Consider the following 14518-nt stretch of genomic DNA (forward strand, 5'->3'; position numbering starts at 1 on the left):
TATGGGGTCACAAAGAGTTGGACAGAACTTAGTGCCTGAACAACAACAAATATGTGTATATGTGTGTACATGCCATAAAACATGACCTAGCGATTCTACTCAAAGGTATACATCCAAAGAAACTGAAAGCAGAGACTCAGACAGGTATCTGTATGACAGCACTCACTGAAGTGTTATTCACAATAGCCAAAAGATGGAAACAACCTAACAAGAGATGAAAAGATAAGAAAATGTGACAGATACATACAACAGAATATTGTAGTTATACTGAGCCGTAACAAGGGATGAGGTCTGATACATGCCACAACACAGATAAATCTTGAAAACATGATGCTAGGTGAAATAACCAAAACATGAAAGGACAAATATTATATGCTTCCACTTATACGAAATACCTAGAAAAACCAAATTTATAGAGACAAAAAGTAGATTAGAGGTTATGAGGGGATGGGAGGAGGAGGGAACCAGGCGTTACTGCTTAATGGATACAGAGTTTCTGTTTGGGGTGATAGAAATTTTGGCAATACTGGTGACGGCTGCACAACAATGGAAACATAATTAATGCCACTGGATTATACACTTAAAGATGGTTAGAATATCGCACTTTACATCATGTACATTTTGCAACAATTTAAAAATATCTGAAAACTAGGGCAAGTAAAAACAAAACAAGAATAGGAGGGTAAATATTTATGCTTCACAGGTCTATTGGTCTCAGTCACAACTGCTCGACTCTGCCATTGTCTGGCTAAAAGTAGCTACTGGCAATATGGAAATGAATGGGTGTGGTAATGTTCCAACAAAACTTTATTTAGAGGTACTGGAAAAAATTAAAAAGCATGTAAAAACTTGATTGAGAAAGTGCTTTTAGTCAAATACATAACACAGAGAGGGAGATTATCATAACATTTTGGAGGATGTCAATTCTTTTGGATAAAACTTTTATTAAAGGACACTTTAATTTGGATAAAACTCCGCCTAAACATGAGAAACAATGAAACATTTTCACACATGGATCAGAAGAGTTAATACTGTGAAAACGTCTGTACTACTGTGAAAATGTCCACACTACCCGTACTACCCAAAGCCATCTATAGATTCAATGCAATACCTATCAAAATACCAGTGCTATTTTTCACATAAATAGAAAACACAATCTTCAAATTTGGATGCAAAAATTGTATCATTCACAAAAAAACCGTGAATAGCCAAAACAATCTTGAGAAGGAACAATGCTGCAGGTATCACACTTTCTTATTTCAATCTATATTACCAAACTATAGCATTCAAAACAGACACACCAGACAAGTGGAACAGAATTGGGAGTCCAGAAATAAGCCCATCCATACATTGTCAACTAATATTTGACAAAGGAGCCAAGAATACTCAAAGGGCAAAGGTTAGTCTCTTCAATGAATGATGCTGGGGAAACTATAGACGTTTATATGCAGAAGAATGAAACTGGACCCTTAATTTATACCACTCACAAAAATTAACTCAAAATGGATTAAGGACTTAAAGGTAAGATCTGAAACTAAAGCTCTCAGAAGAAAACAGAGGGAAAAAAGTCCTTGATATTGGTCTTGGCAGTGAATTCCTGGGGTACGACACCAAAAGCACAAGCAATACAAGTGAAAATAAGCAAGCGGGACTGCACAAACCAAAAAGCTTCCGCACAACACAGGAAACCATCAACAAAATGAAAAAGCAGTCTACTGAACAGGAGAAAACATTTTCAAATCATGTATCTGATAAGAAATACCTAAAATCTATAAAGAACTCATACAGCTCAATAGCAAGAACAACAAAAAACATATTACAATTAAAAACGGGCAGAAGAGGGACTTCTCTGGTGGTCCAGTAGCTAAGACTCCGTGCTCCCAACGCAGAGGGCCGGGGTTTGATCCCTGGTCAGGGAACTAGGTCTCGTATGTTGCGACTAAGACCTGGTGCAGCCAAATAAATAAATATTTAAAAAAAAAGAAAAAAGAAAAAGGTGGGAGGAGGAGGTTCAAGAAAGAGGGGACATATGTATACCTAGGGCTGATTCATGTTGATGTATGGCAGAAACCAACACGATATTGCAAAGCAATTATCCTCCAATTGAAAATAAATAAATAATTTAAATCTGAGCCACAATAGTGAAAGTTTTGCATCCTAACCACTGGATAGCCAAGGAATTCTCCCACTTCACACGAGCTAGAATGGCTAGCATCAAAAAGACAAGAGAGGACTTCCCTGGTGGTACAGTGGATGGGAATCCGCCTTCCAATGCAGGGCACACAGGTTTCATTCCTGTGTGGAATCCCATGATTCACATGTGGAATCCTGGAAAGATTCCACCTGCCACGGAGCAACTAAAGACTGTGTGCTGCAACTACTGAAGCCCAGGCACCTAGAGCCTGTGCCCCGCAAGGAGAAGCCCGCACATGGCAAGGAGGAGCAGCTGCCGTTCACGCAAAGAGAGAGGGCCCACACAGCAACAAAGACCCAGCACGACCAAAAGGAAAACAGAACAAAAGACGAGGAATAACAAGTGTTGCTAAGGATGTGCAGAAAAGGGAGCTGTTGTACACAGCTGGTATACATTCCCTTTGGAATGTAAAGTGGTCTAGCCCCTATGGAGAATGGTGGTATGGTGGTTCCTCTAATAAATTAAAAACAGATCTAATATACGATCCAGCAATCCACATTGGCATATATATCCAAAGTTGAAATCTCTATCTGGACGAGATATCCACACTTCCATGTTCACTGAAACACTATTCACAAGAGCCAAGACATGGAAGCAATCTAAGTGAGCAATGATGGATGGATGGATAAGGAAAATATTGTATACACACATATATACAATGGCGTATTATTCACTCATGCAAAAGAATGAAACCTTGCATGTGTGGCAACATGGATGAGCTTTGAGGGCATTATGCTTAGGGAAATAAGTCATACAAAAAAAGTAATATTCTCTCATCTCACTTTCAGGTGGAATCTAAAAACATCCAACCCATAAAAACAGAGCAGGCTGAGGGCTGGAGTAGTCAAGGGACACAAACTTTCAATTATACGATGAGTAAGTTTGAGGGTCTAATGTACAGTATGGTGACTATAGCACTGTTAACTTGAAAGCTGCCACAAGGCTAGAACTTCAACATTCTCAACACAGCAACAACAAAATGATATTATGTGAGGGGATGGCGATGTTAACTAACCTCATTGTGGTAAACATTTGGCAATATATACATGCTATCAAATTATCACATTGTATACCCTAAACAAAGTTAAATCATACGTCGATTATATCTCAACAAAGCTGAAAAACTTTTCTCAAGTATTCAAATTCCCAATTTGTTTAACTCTTTCCCTTTTTCCCAAAAGCACCAATTCTTAGAGAGCTCAATTGACTTAAGCAAACATATTAGAATTTGGTCCATTATCATAGTGAAGTACACATGCCATTTCTGAAGGACCGGTTGTGGCAGCCAGAGATACACAAGGAGAAGACATTTTCACTCACACAACGTGGTAGGCGACAGGAAATGGAGAAGTAAATGGCTCTCATAATGCAATTTTTCTTTCAGCTTCTCTTACTGACCCAGGTGTGTTACTCCCTTTCCCATCTTTTTTACATTCTTACCTACCTTATCACTGAGACAAGCAATTTTAAAAAAAGAATGCTGCAGATGTAAATTCACAAAGCCTACATTCTCACCTTCAAGTAATTTGTGATGCCAATATTTTTCATCCGGTCAGCAAAGGTATTGAAAGTCTCCACGCTGCTTTTGGGATGATAATAAAGAATTTCACTTCCAAGCCTCCAAACAATCTGTCAAAACAGAAGTTACTAACAAAACTGTAAAACCCCTGCCTTAACCAATGTCTCAGGAAGCTATTTTCTTCTGATTACAACATTAAAAAACAACCTATAATTCCTTTTTATAGATACCACTACTGTCAACATTTTACTGTACTTCACCCAATGGAAGTACTATTACATTTTATGTGATTAAAAGCTTTTCCTGTTGATTAAAATACCAGGTGTCATTAACAGTGTCATTTTGAGCCAGAAGTCTAAAGAAGGTGAGCAGTTAAGATACATATTGACGATAACATTTTTAATTAGTATAGGAGAAAAACATTAAAGTTAGAAAACTCGGGTTCCATTAATATTGGCTTCTTCACTGCTCTCATTATGTATCAAGCGAGAGCTATGGACTCAATGTTTCCTCACATTTCATCAAGTTCTACAACTATTGACTATAGTTGGTCTATCTTTAGAGCTTCAACTTAAGAATCTGCATCAGCTTTATTTATTATAAATTTTAATAAAAATATTTTCTCCCCAGAGCACCAAAACTTTGATGACAGTACTTGCAGCTCTTCTTTTGCATGAGGGCAAATCTCTACTTCTCTTACTCCATTTAAAGTACTTCAGTGATACTGATCTTCAAAGTAAACTGGTTGTTTGGTATAATATTGGTTTAGTATAATCATAATACTCAGAAAGAGACAGAGGTTCTTTTATAAACAAATTGCAGTATTTTGAAGCTTAAATAAAATGTGGAGATTATCCTACCACAGTTGTTCTTAAATCCACATGTATGTAAGAATTACCTGGGACACCAGTTAAAAACAAATATTCCAGGGATTCAGACTTGAACTCAGTAAAACTCTGGTGGAGGGCAGGAATCTGTACTTTCAACAAAGGTTCTATGTGACTCAAACAGAGCCCAAACAAGCATCTGGTAACCACTGATTTAATTTATAAAACAAACTCTGGACAAAAAAGGGCTGTAATTTGTCCAATGTTTTATAGATCTAGATTAACTGTAGTCCATAAACTAAACTTTCAATCAATGGTTAAATTTTTTTTTCATATTTTTTGGTTCTATTAGACATCTAACTGATGCAATGGTTACTCTAATAGTAAAAGCTACTTGAGATATCCATGTGAAGTTATCTGTGGATATACTGTCTTTTACAAAACAAATTTAACAATACATGCCAAGCACTGTTCTGGATCCCTGCCCTGGTGGAATTTACATTCTCTTGTAGAGAGACTGACAATAACAAAGAAATACAATAATTAAACTGGCAAGTGTTATGGGGAAAACAATGAAGCAGAGTCAGAAGACCAGGGGTGCCAGCTGGAAAGTGAAGGGGGTTGGTGTGCAGTTGCAACTTTAAATAGTGAAGGGAGGCCCCACTGCAAGTATGACGTGAAGGAGGGTGACCACAGTGATAGCCAAAGAAACAGCAAAGACAATCAGGAAGAAGTATGGTTGTTCAAGGGGTGAGCAAGGAGGCCAGTGAGGCTGGGGAAGAAAAGTAAGTTATATGGTAACAGGAGATGAGGCCAAAGGGGAAAGGGAATGACCAAAGCACGGAGAACTTGCAGGTGATCAAAAGGACGCTGGCTCTTACTGAGTGAAACAGGAAAGCCACTGCAGGGTTTTCAGCTGAGCAGTGACATGATTTGACTCATGGTTTAAAAGGACTATGCTGTATCATTAATCATTTGAAAAATGCCCATCAAAGCTACAACGAGACACCATGTCACAATCACTAGGGTGGCTGTAATCAAGAAGACAGACAATAATACTGTGGGCGAGGATGTACAAATGTTGGAAACCTTGTATGTTGCTGGTGGGAATGTAAAACAGTGCAGTCAATGCGGAAAACAGTCTACCAGTTCCTTAAGAGGTTACATATATTTATCATATGCCCCAGCATACTCCTCCTCCTCGATATATTTACTCAAGAGAAATTACAACAAACACCCATATAAAAACTTGTACATGGTGGGGGAGGAAACAACTTGTACATGAATGTTCATAGTAGCATTATTCATAGTAACAGAAAGAAAAACTACTCAAATGTCTAAAAACTGATGTATCAGTTTTATCTCATCAAATGAGATAAAGCCTTACACTGGAATATTATTTTGCAATAAAAATCAGTGAAGAACTAATATGCCACAATATGGTATAATAAGCCTTGAACACATTATGTTCAGTAAAAGAATTCATTCATAAAAAGCCATATATTACATGATTCTACTTATTTGAAATGTCCAAAATAAAAAGTAGATTAATGGTTGCCAAGGGCAGGGTCTGGAGAAGAGGGACTACAAGTGGGTACAGTGTTTCTCTTGAGGGGGGGCGACAAAAAATGTTCTAAATTTAGATTGTGGTGACAGTTGCACATCTCTTGTGAATATATGAAAACACACTGAATTGTTCAATTTAAATGGGCAAACTGTATGGTGTTTAATGTCTCTTAAATAAGGCTATTTTTTTTTTGTTTTGTTAAGGCTCAGTCTGGTTATTATGCTGAAAATACACTGGGAGGCAGAGGAGGGTAAGCAGTCATCTAAGTGAGGTGATGGGGGTTTGAGTCAAGGAAGCAGCAAAAAGGATGTGGTAAGAAGTACTCAAGACTGCAGGGGGCAGGTTTTCAAAGGAGAGCCCACAGAATTTTCTGATGGTTTGGATATGAGGTGCAAAAGAGAAAAAAAAAAACAACTCCAGATTGGGTCTCAAAATTAGATAAGGGAACCCTGATCTGAGATAAGGAAAATTAGGCTGGACAAGGAATATCAGAAGAACCAGTTTATATTTGCTAGTATGATACGACATATCGTACTAGCTGGTATTAGATACTAAGAGGTGAGGTTGAATAGAATGTTGGGTACAGCAATCTGGACTTGACAGACGTCAGAGCCCCCGATACACAATGGGGGATCACCAGTATACAGACTGAAAGGCTATGAAACTGAATGAGATCAAGAGAGTTCAGATAACAATAACACCTAAAGATTGGAGTTCTCAAGGACTCCCACGTCAGAAGGCCAAGGAGACAAAGAGCAATCAGAAAAGGAAACCGAGGAATGGCCAGTGCAGTAGGAGAAAAACCTGAGAGTGCAGAGTCCTGGAAGCCAGACGAAGAATTCTGTTTATTTCTTCATCACACAGAAGGGAATGACCTGGTATGCTTAATATTGGTAATGATCAAGTTAAACAAGTACTGAAAATCAGCCACTGGATTCAGCAAAGTGGATATCACTGTTGACCCTGACAAGGCAATTTGGTAGAAATGATGATTTGTGGGGGAGTCTAACTGAAGAGGGGTTGGAACGAATAGATATATAAACTCTTCCCAGGAGTTCTGCTGAAAGGCAGAAGGGAGAAATGAGCACAGCTTGTGGAAGAAGTAGAAGTCAAGAGATGATATTAAGTGGGAGAGAGAATGACATGTTTGCATGAAAATGGGAACCATCCTATAGAAAGGGGACCATAAGGACATGGGGAAAGATGGAAGAATTACTTAAATGAATGAATAAGTATTTGGGAATCTGAGAATTCAGAGTTAAAGTATTTTTTGTCTCCTTAAAATGATAATAGAAAAATGAAGTATGAAAAAAAATGTCTTGATACAAACTCAATTTGAGATCTTGCAAAAGCTGTTCTGGGTGGAGTTCAAGAGGCAGAAACTCCCAGGATTCTGTGCTATCTTCCAGGGGACTCACACTTCACTTACCTCGGGTGCACCCTGCCTTTTGTTGCTATCCGTATCTTCCAAAACCTGAAGGTAACTGTGCATGTATTCTGCAGCTCGCTGCCACTGGTGCTTCAGCAGAGCTTCTTGGATAAAATTTAAACAAGCGCTTGTTGTCTGAGCAAAATCTTTCTCCTGTTTTCCTCCAGAGGCTATAAAGGTTAAAGAGGAAAGTCTTGAGCCAGTGACCTCAAATCAACAATTCAAGAATCTTACTTCTGATAAGCACAATTTTAACAAGTAGGTATTACTTAACCCAACCCATCCCCAATACCAAAGCTAGCTTCACTTGAGACCAACTCTTCCACATCATTTTAACTAGTTGTGGCAAATGAAAAAAAAAAATTCTATTTAAGAGATGTCTAATTTGATGTTCTTGGGCTACCAAGGTCACCAGTTCCTTTAAATCTGATTCAACTATCCTTTCACCCTTGCACTAAACAGTCTGGGAAGAATCTCTCAGAGAGGGCCCCCAGTGCAAAATACCAAGTATTCAGAATGGGTAAAAATCATCAGGGTCATCCTAGGAAAGCACTGTCTTTTTTCCTACCTATGTTCTGAAAACACCAAGAGGTGCACTTTTATTTTTCATGGACCACTTTCATTTTGTATCTCTAAAATACTGACAATCCTCATGTTAAGAATATTAGGGTTAGGACTTTTCTGGCAGTCCACTGGTTAAGACCTCACACTTCCAATGCAGGGGGCATGGGTTCAATCCCTGATCTGGCAACTAAGATCCCATATGTGTCTCAGCCATAAAAACTGTTCAAAAACGAAAAAAAAAAAAAAGATTTGTGTTTAGTTACAACCTCATCTATGACAACAAGCTGCATATTGCCACCTCTTCCTCCCTTCCCACACCACTAAAGACTCCTATGGGCCAGCAGTCTTCCAGTTGGGGCGCCCTCACCCCTGGGAATATGCTTAGTCACTCAGATGTGTCTGACTCTTTGTGACCCCATGGGCTGTAGCCCACCAGGCTCCTCTGTCCATGGGGATTCTCTAGGAAAGAATACTGGAATGGGTTGCCATGCCCTTCTCCAGGGGATCTTCCCAATCCAGGGATCGAACCCAGGTCTCCCACACTGCAGAGGATTCTTTACTGTCTGAGCCACCAGGGAAGACCCCACCCCTGGGAATACACAGAGATTAATAAGTATCATGCAAAAATAGCTTTATAGCAATCAACCTGCACATCTTCAACTTTCTCACATACTCTTTCCTAAAATTGATCTTCTAGAAAGCTGTGCATATAGACAAGGCTTCATCAAAATAACTCTAATATTACCTTAAGGTGAAAATACAAGTGTTTAGTGTTGAGAAAATGAATGACTCTAACATCCATTTGCAAGTCAGGTGATTTCTAGTTCTTTAATTATCAAAAGTATAGAAGAATCTAATAATTTTTTAGAACACTATGTAATTTTTTCACAAGTAAGTGAGGAGGAGTCAAAGACCTGATACATTGCTAAAATTAAACGCCATCCATTGCCAGCTACTTACTAAAGTGAGTAAAGTTTCTCAGAATTTCCACCAATTAAAACAAAATACAGGGGCTTCCCTGGTGGCTCAGTGGTAAAGAATCTGCCTGCCAATGCAGGAAACATGGGTTTGATCCCTGGTCCAGGAAGATCCCACAGTCTGTGGAGCAACTAAGCCTGTGAACCACAACTTTTGACCCTGTGGTCTAGAGCCCAGGAGCCACAAGAGAAGCCACCTGCAACGAGAAGTCTGCTGACCCCAATAAGAGAAAAGCCTACAAAGCAATGAAAACCCAGCCCTGCCAAAAATAAATTAAGTAAATAAAATTATTTTAAAATATACAATAGAATTAAAGCTAAATCTTTTCTCATTCTAGAAATATATAATATTCATCCACAGATATAAGAATTGGAAAAAAGTGATATCCTTATCCATTTTATTGAGATAAATAAGCAATAAAAATTTACATTTAACGCTTAAAATTTAACCAAAAAAGTAATACATTATTTTAATCAGCTGTGTAAAAAATTAATTATAATAATGTTTCAATCCAGAAGAAATTTTAATAGTTAAAAACTTTACAGGATATTAGCAAAAATCAAATGTGGATACATACTTTATGGAAGAATAAAGCAACAATATAAAATTTCCATCTATTAAAAGCTTTTTCATAAACACAAAACAGATGATAAAAGATATCACATTCCTAAGCTATTTAGACTCTACCAATTATTTTTTTAATTTATGGCCGCTCTACACAGCACGTGGGATCCTAGTTCTCCACCAAGGACTGAACCTGCATCCCTGAAGTAGAAGCATAGAGTCTTAACCACTGCACCCAGGAAGTCTCACCAAATATGTGTGTTTAAGTCATATAATAATTTCATTTGAAAGTGCCAATATATGCTGAAAATTATGCCTTTTGGAACTACCAAACTTATGATGCAATTTTTAGATGGCACATTAAAATGGTGCAAGATAGTACCTAATTTTTTAGGGGAAAAAAAAAGTAGACTACTTCTTTTGACTAGTGCTTCTCCAACTTTTTAAATGTATATACAAATCACCCAGGGATCCAGATGTAGTCCTAACACCACCAGAGAGCTTATTAGAAATCCGGAATACTATGCCCTGCCTACCTCTCTGAATTAGAAGCTGCATTTAACAGGATCTACAGCCAAGTTCCTAGGATATCAGCAGCAACACCAGGCAGCTAGGCCAAGAAACTGACAAAATGCTTCTTCCCTAAAACCTCATTTATTCATCTAAAGGAAAACTGATCTCAGGCCAAACTCCCTTCTGTTATACCTCTAAAGTTTTCACAGCTCAGACTGGAAATTGACTTTAGACGAGGATACAAAAATCCTTGGGCAATGCCCCTCCTATTTTACACCTGGGCCTAATTATCTCAGGAACAGCTCAAAGAATAGCATTCTTCGTAAGCAAAACATAATGTTATTTGTCGCTGATAAACTTGAAGAATAACTATCAAGGAAAATATATTTGATGGAATGAGATACAGTAAAGAACTAGTGTCAGCAACCTAATTTCTAATTCCTTTGAGAGAACCTAGAAACTCATCAGCCTGTCAACAAGTATTTTTTGAGCACTGCCATGGTCAAGCACTAGTCTAGGTACTCACCATAGGGTGCCCACCTTCCAAGTTTTTATTCTGGGGGACACACCCTTCAAAACACCCAAAGAAATTTAAAAGAATAAAAAGTAAATAATTGTTAGGCAACTAGGTTTCCCTATTGTGGTTAATTACCAATAAAACATCAATATTATCTGCAACTATATTCTCATAGCAGATGAAAGTATTAATATTTGGGGTTTAACAGGCTATCCATAAAAGATGAAACATTTTTAAGTATGTAAATTCTGGTCTTAAACCTACTTGTTTATGGACTGACTCAAGCTCTCCATAGAACACTGTTGACAGACACATGCCCAGGTATGCAGTAACTAGCAGAAACTAGATTACTATTAATAGTTCCCCACAGGGGCAAGGAAACACCCTCTCTGAAGTTCCATTCATTGAAACCTGACTCAAACCATGTATATTAATCCAGTAAAAATAAAATGAGGAAAGAGGCAATAAATTATTACATTTTCAACACTCACTACGCACAAGGCTCTATGCTAGGCACTTTTCCCTTTTTTTAAACATATGTATCTCAAAGCAGATTTTGAGATCAGATAGGCCTGGGTTTGACTCCTGATACCAGCATTTACAATTTTAACTTCTTTGAAATTAAGTTCCCTCATCTGTAAAATGCCTGGTACATATATTTACTGAGAACTAATTTACTGAGATAATTAAATAGATAATATTCAGGTTAAAAAATAAATAAGAGCTAAATTCTAGCAGCCAGGGACTCACAATCAAGGGGAAAGAAAGCTAGGCTAAGAAAGATATATTTGTGAATAATTAGAAAAGTGCTAGTTCATGACAACATACAGATAACTGATTTTTTAAAAATATATTCTAATAAGGAATTATCCCATAGAACAACTTGTTTATTTCTACATTAGAGGAACAAAGAAGAAAATAGTCTTTTCCTAAAATCTACTATAGATCAATTCTATTAGGGCTTATTTCAATGCAATTCAACAGAAATTTCTGGTATGTATTCCTCAATAGCAGAGATCTTATCTTCTTCAACAAATCTGTCCCCAGTATTAAGCCAATGCCAGGGATATAGTAAAATGCTCAGAAGAGTTACTGGAAGGAAAAAAAAAAGGGTATCGACCACAATACAGACTGTTATTAATTCAAAGAATTCTATGAGAAAAAAAGAATATTTTTTTCCTGTGTCTTTTTTATTAACTGCCTTAAAAAAAATCCTCATATATTCTTATCTTGAAAATTGAACCAGCTTGGCTATCTGATTTTGTATCCATATTGAATCTTATCATCTACTTCATTAAAGCTGAAATGGTTATATGTTATTTTACTTACCTATGGATTCTATATGCTTCTGGAGCCAAGGGAAACACATTCCTGAACCAGAGCGCACACACGGTTCTCCCTGTTCATCCTCTGTCGTGGGTCTTATCAATTCTTCACTGAAATCACTCATATCTATTCCAGACTGAAAATATCAGTTACTTTCTGTACATCTTAATCCACAGGTTTCTGAATTATACAGAAAGACAGCCACTTTTATCTAATAAATACCAATGATCAACAAAACTAACAGCACCTGGTAGTTCCTTTAAAAAAATGAATTTAATTATGTCAGCAGCAGCCAAAATGAATGACCCATTTAAAAACTATTGACTACTTCAAATACTACTATATTTCAAGAAGAGACAAGGATAGATAAAATACTAACTCTTTAATTTAAAAAAGAAAAACTAATATAGAGGAAGAAACATATAAATGATGTATGAGGTAAAGGTGATTGCTCAGTCGTGTTCAACTCTTTGGGACCCCAAGGGGTATAGCCTGCCAGGCTCCTCTGTCCATGGGATTTTCCAGGCAAGAATACTAGAGAGGGTTGCCATTTCCTACTCCAGGACATCTTCTTGACTCAGGGATCAAACTTGCATCTCTTTCATCTCCTGCAATGGCAAGGCAAAGTCTTTATCACTGAGCCACCGGGGAAGCACAAATGATGTATAATAAGACAATATGAGAAATAGAATAACAACAGTAGTAATTATCATTCTCATTGAGTCCTCTCTATATACCAAGCCTGCTGCTGCTGCTAAGTCACTTCAGTCGTGTCCGACTCTGTGTGACCCCAGAGACAGCAGCCCACTAGGCTCCCCCCGTCCCTTGGATTCTCCAGGCAAGAACACTGGAGTGGGTTGCCATTTCCTTCTCCAGTGCATGAAAGTGAAAAGTGAACGTGAAGTCGCTCAGTCGTGTCCGATTCTTAGCGACCCCATGGACTGCAGCCTACCAGGCTCCTCCATCCATGGGATTTTCCAGGCCAGAGTACTGGAGTGGGGTGCCATCGTCTTCTCCGATACACCAAGCCTACAAAGTATCTAATTTAATCCTTACAGAAATCTGGAGGTGAGTAGTTGAAAAAACTGAAGGGCTCAGTGAAACTTTGTAACCTGGACCAATGTCACAAAAAAGTGAGGACAATATTCTGGGAACTAGAATGTGTTCCCAAACACAACTGACATGAACAGAGTTTGGGGTGTTCGTGGAAGAGGGAGGCGGAAAGCAGATGGCGGGAAGAGAATCTACAAAAACAGCTTTGTGCCAAGCTGAGTTTAGACTCAATCCTCAAGATGCTCAGGACTCCTCTCCGTCCTTCCACATACCCAATTTAGGTCCTGCAGGTACTACCTGCTAGTACTTCTCCCATCTTCGCCAAACTCCGCAACTCCACACCACTCCCCCAGCTGGGGACTCCTTCAAACTGTGTCTAGATTACTGCATGAGCTTTCCAACTAGTAATCTTGCCTCAAATTTGGCTTCTCCACATCATCAACCGAACAAACCTTTCAAAATCAGATTAAAAGCACGTGTTTGAAGTAACATGAGTTTTGACCCCGACTCACACGTTGAGTCCTTCCAGAAGAAGCTCTCCCAACCCAAATTCTAAAGCCATTTAGGCGTCGTGTAGTTGTCACGGTAACCAAAGCAGCTCCACGCCTTCAGCCTTGCCCGCGGAACCCGTTTCAGAGTAAAAGAGAAAATATAAGAACACTGGTGAAGCCTAGGGTAGGCCTTCCTCTTTCACGTGAACGCAGGCAGTAACGACAACCGCGGGACTTACCTGCCTGAAGCCAGAATTTTTCTGTGATACCAAAGGTCTTCTGACTCCGGACCAGAGGGAGGAAACCCTCACACAACGCGAAACAAGTAAGTTTTGAGAACAAGCTTGCAAAACTGGCCTCCAGCGCTCTGGAGACGCGCAGACGCAGCCCCGCCCCTAACTCTCGATTGGGCGGTGGAGTAGCCTCGACCCCGGAAATAACCCGGAAGTGGCCGTGGATTGCCGCCTTCCCATTGGATGGGTCTCAGGTTTACAGCTTGGTTTGTCTCAGCGGGAAAAATGAGAGACTTTAATTGTAAAAGAAGATTAATGCAGGGGGAGGCCGGCTGGATAAGGGTGCTGCTAAGTCGCTTCAGTCGTGTCCGACTCTGTGCGACCCCATAGACGGCAGCCCACCAGGCTCCCCCGTCCCTGGGATTCTCCAGGCAAGAACACTGGAGTGGGTTGCCATTTCCTTCTCCAATGCAGGAAAGTGAAAAGTGAAAGTGAAGTCGCTGAGTCGTGTCCAACTCTTAGCGACCCCATGGACTGCAGCCTACCAGGCTCCTCCATCCATGGGATTTTCCAGGCCAGAGTACTGGAGTGGGGTGCCATTGGATAAGGGTAACAGTCAAAAAAAGCAGAACGTCACTTTATCCGAGTAGTTCCCCGTATGACGACCTTTCAGTTACTGCTTGGCTCGCGGGTGCGCGCAGCGAGCCTGGAGGCGTGGCCAAGATAAATCTGCATAGCCTTTT

General features: G+C 39.2%; 1 protein-coding gene across 11 annotated transcripts in view; it reads right to left on the reverse strand.

The window, feature by feature from the left end:
* Positions 1 to 13928, reverse strand: part of TAF1A (TATA box binding protein (TBP)-associated factor, RNA polymerase I, A, 48kDa) — a 32217-nt gene extending 18289 nt beyond the window's left edge. For 4 of the 11 annotated variants that reach the window (XM_010852806.1, XM_010852812.1, XM_010852813.1 and 1 more), the window contains exons 1-4: positions 13782 to 13928; positions 12002 to 12134; positions 7537 to 7706; positions 3710 to 3823 (exon numbers count right to left, since the gene is read on the reverse strand). In XM_010852806.1, coding sequence (XP_010851108.1) covers positions 3710 to 3823; positions 7537 to 7706; positions 12002 to 12122 — 405 coding nt within the window. In that variant the 5' untranslated portion in view covers positions 12123 to 12134; positions 13782 to 13928. Of the gene's footprint in view, positions 1 to 3709; positions 3842 to 7536; positions 7707 to 12001; positions 12179 to 12377; positions 12476 to 13563; positions 13665 to 13781 lie in introns of those variants that run through there. The other 7 variants (XM_010852809.1, XM_010852808.1, XM_010852807.1 and 4 more) reach the window with 7 other exon arrangements.
* Between the last annotated feature and the right edge of the window lie 590 nt (positions 13929 to 14518).

The sequence above is a fragment of the Bison bison genome, unplaced genomic scaffold, assembly GCF_000754665.1.
Source record: "Bison bison bison isolate TAMUID 2011002044 unplaced genomic scaffold, Bison_UMD1.0 scf7180017864317, whole genome shotgun sequence".
NCBI classification, from domain to species: Eukaryota; Metazoa; Chordata; class Mammalia; order Artiodactyla; family Bovidae; genus Bison; species Bison bison.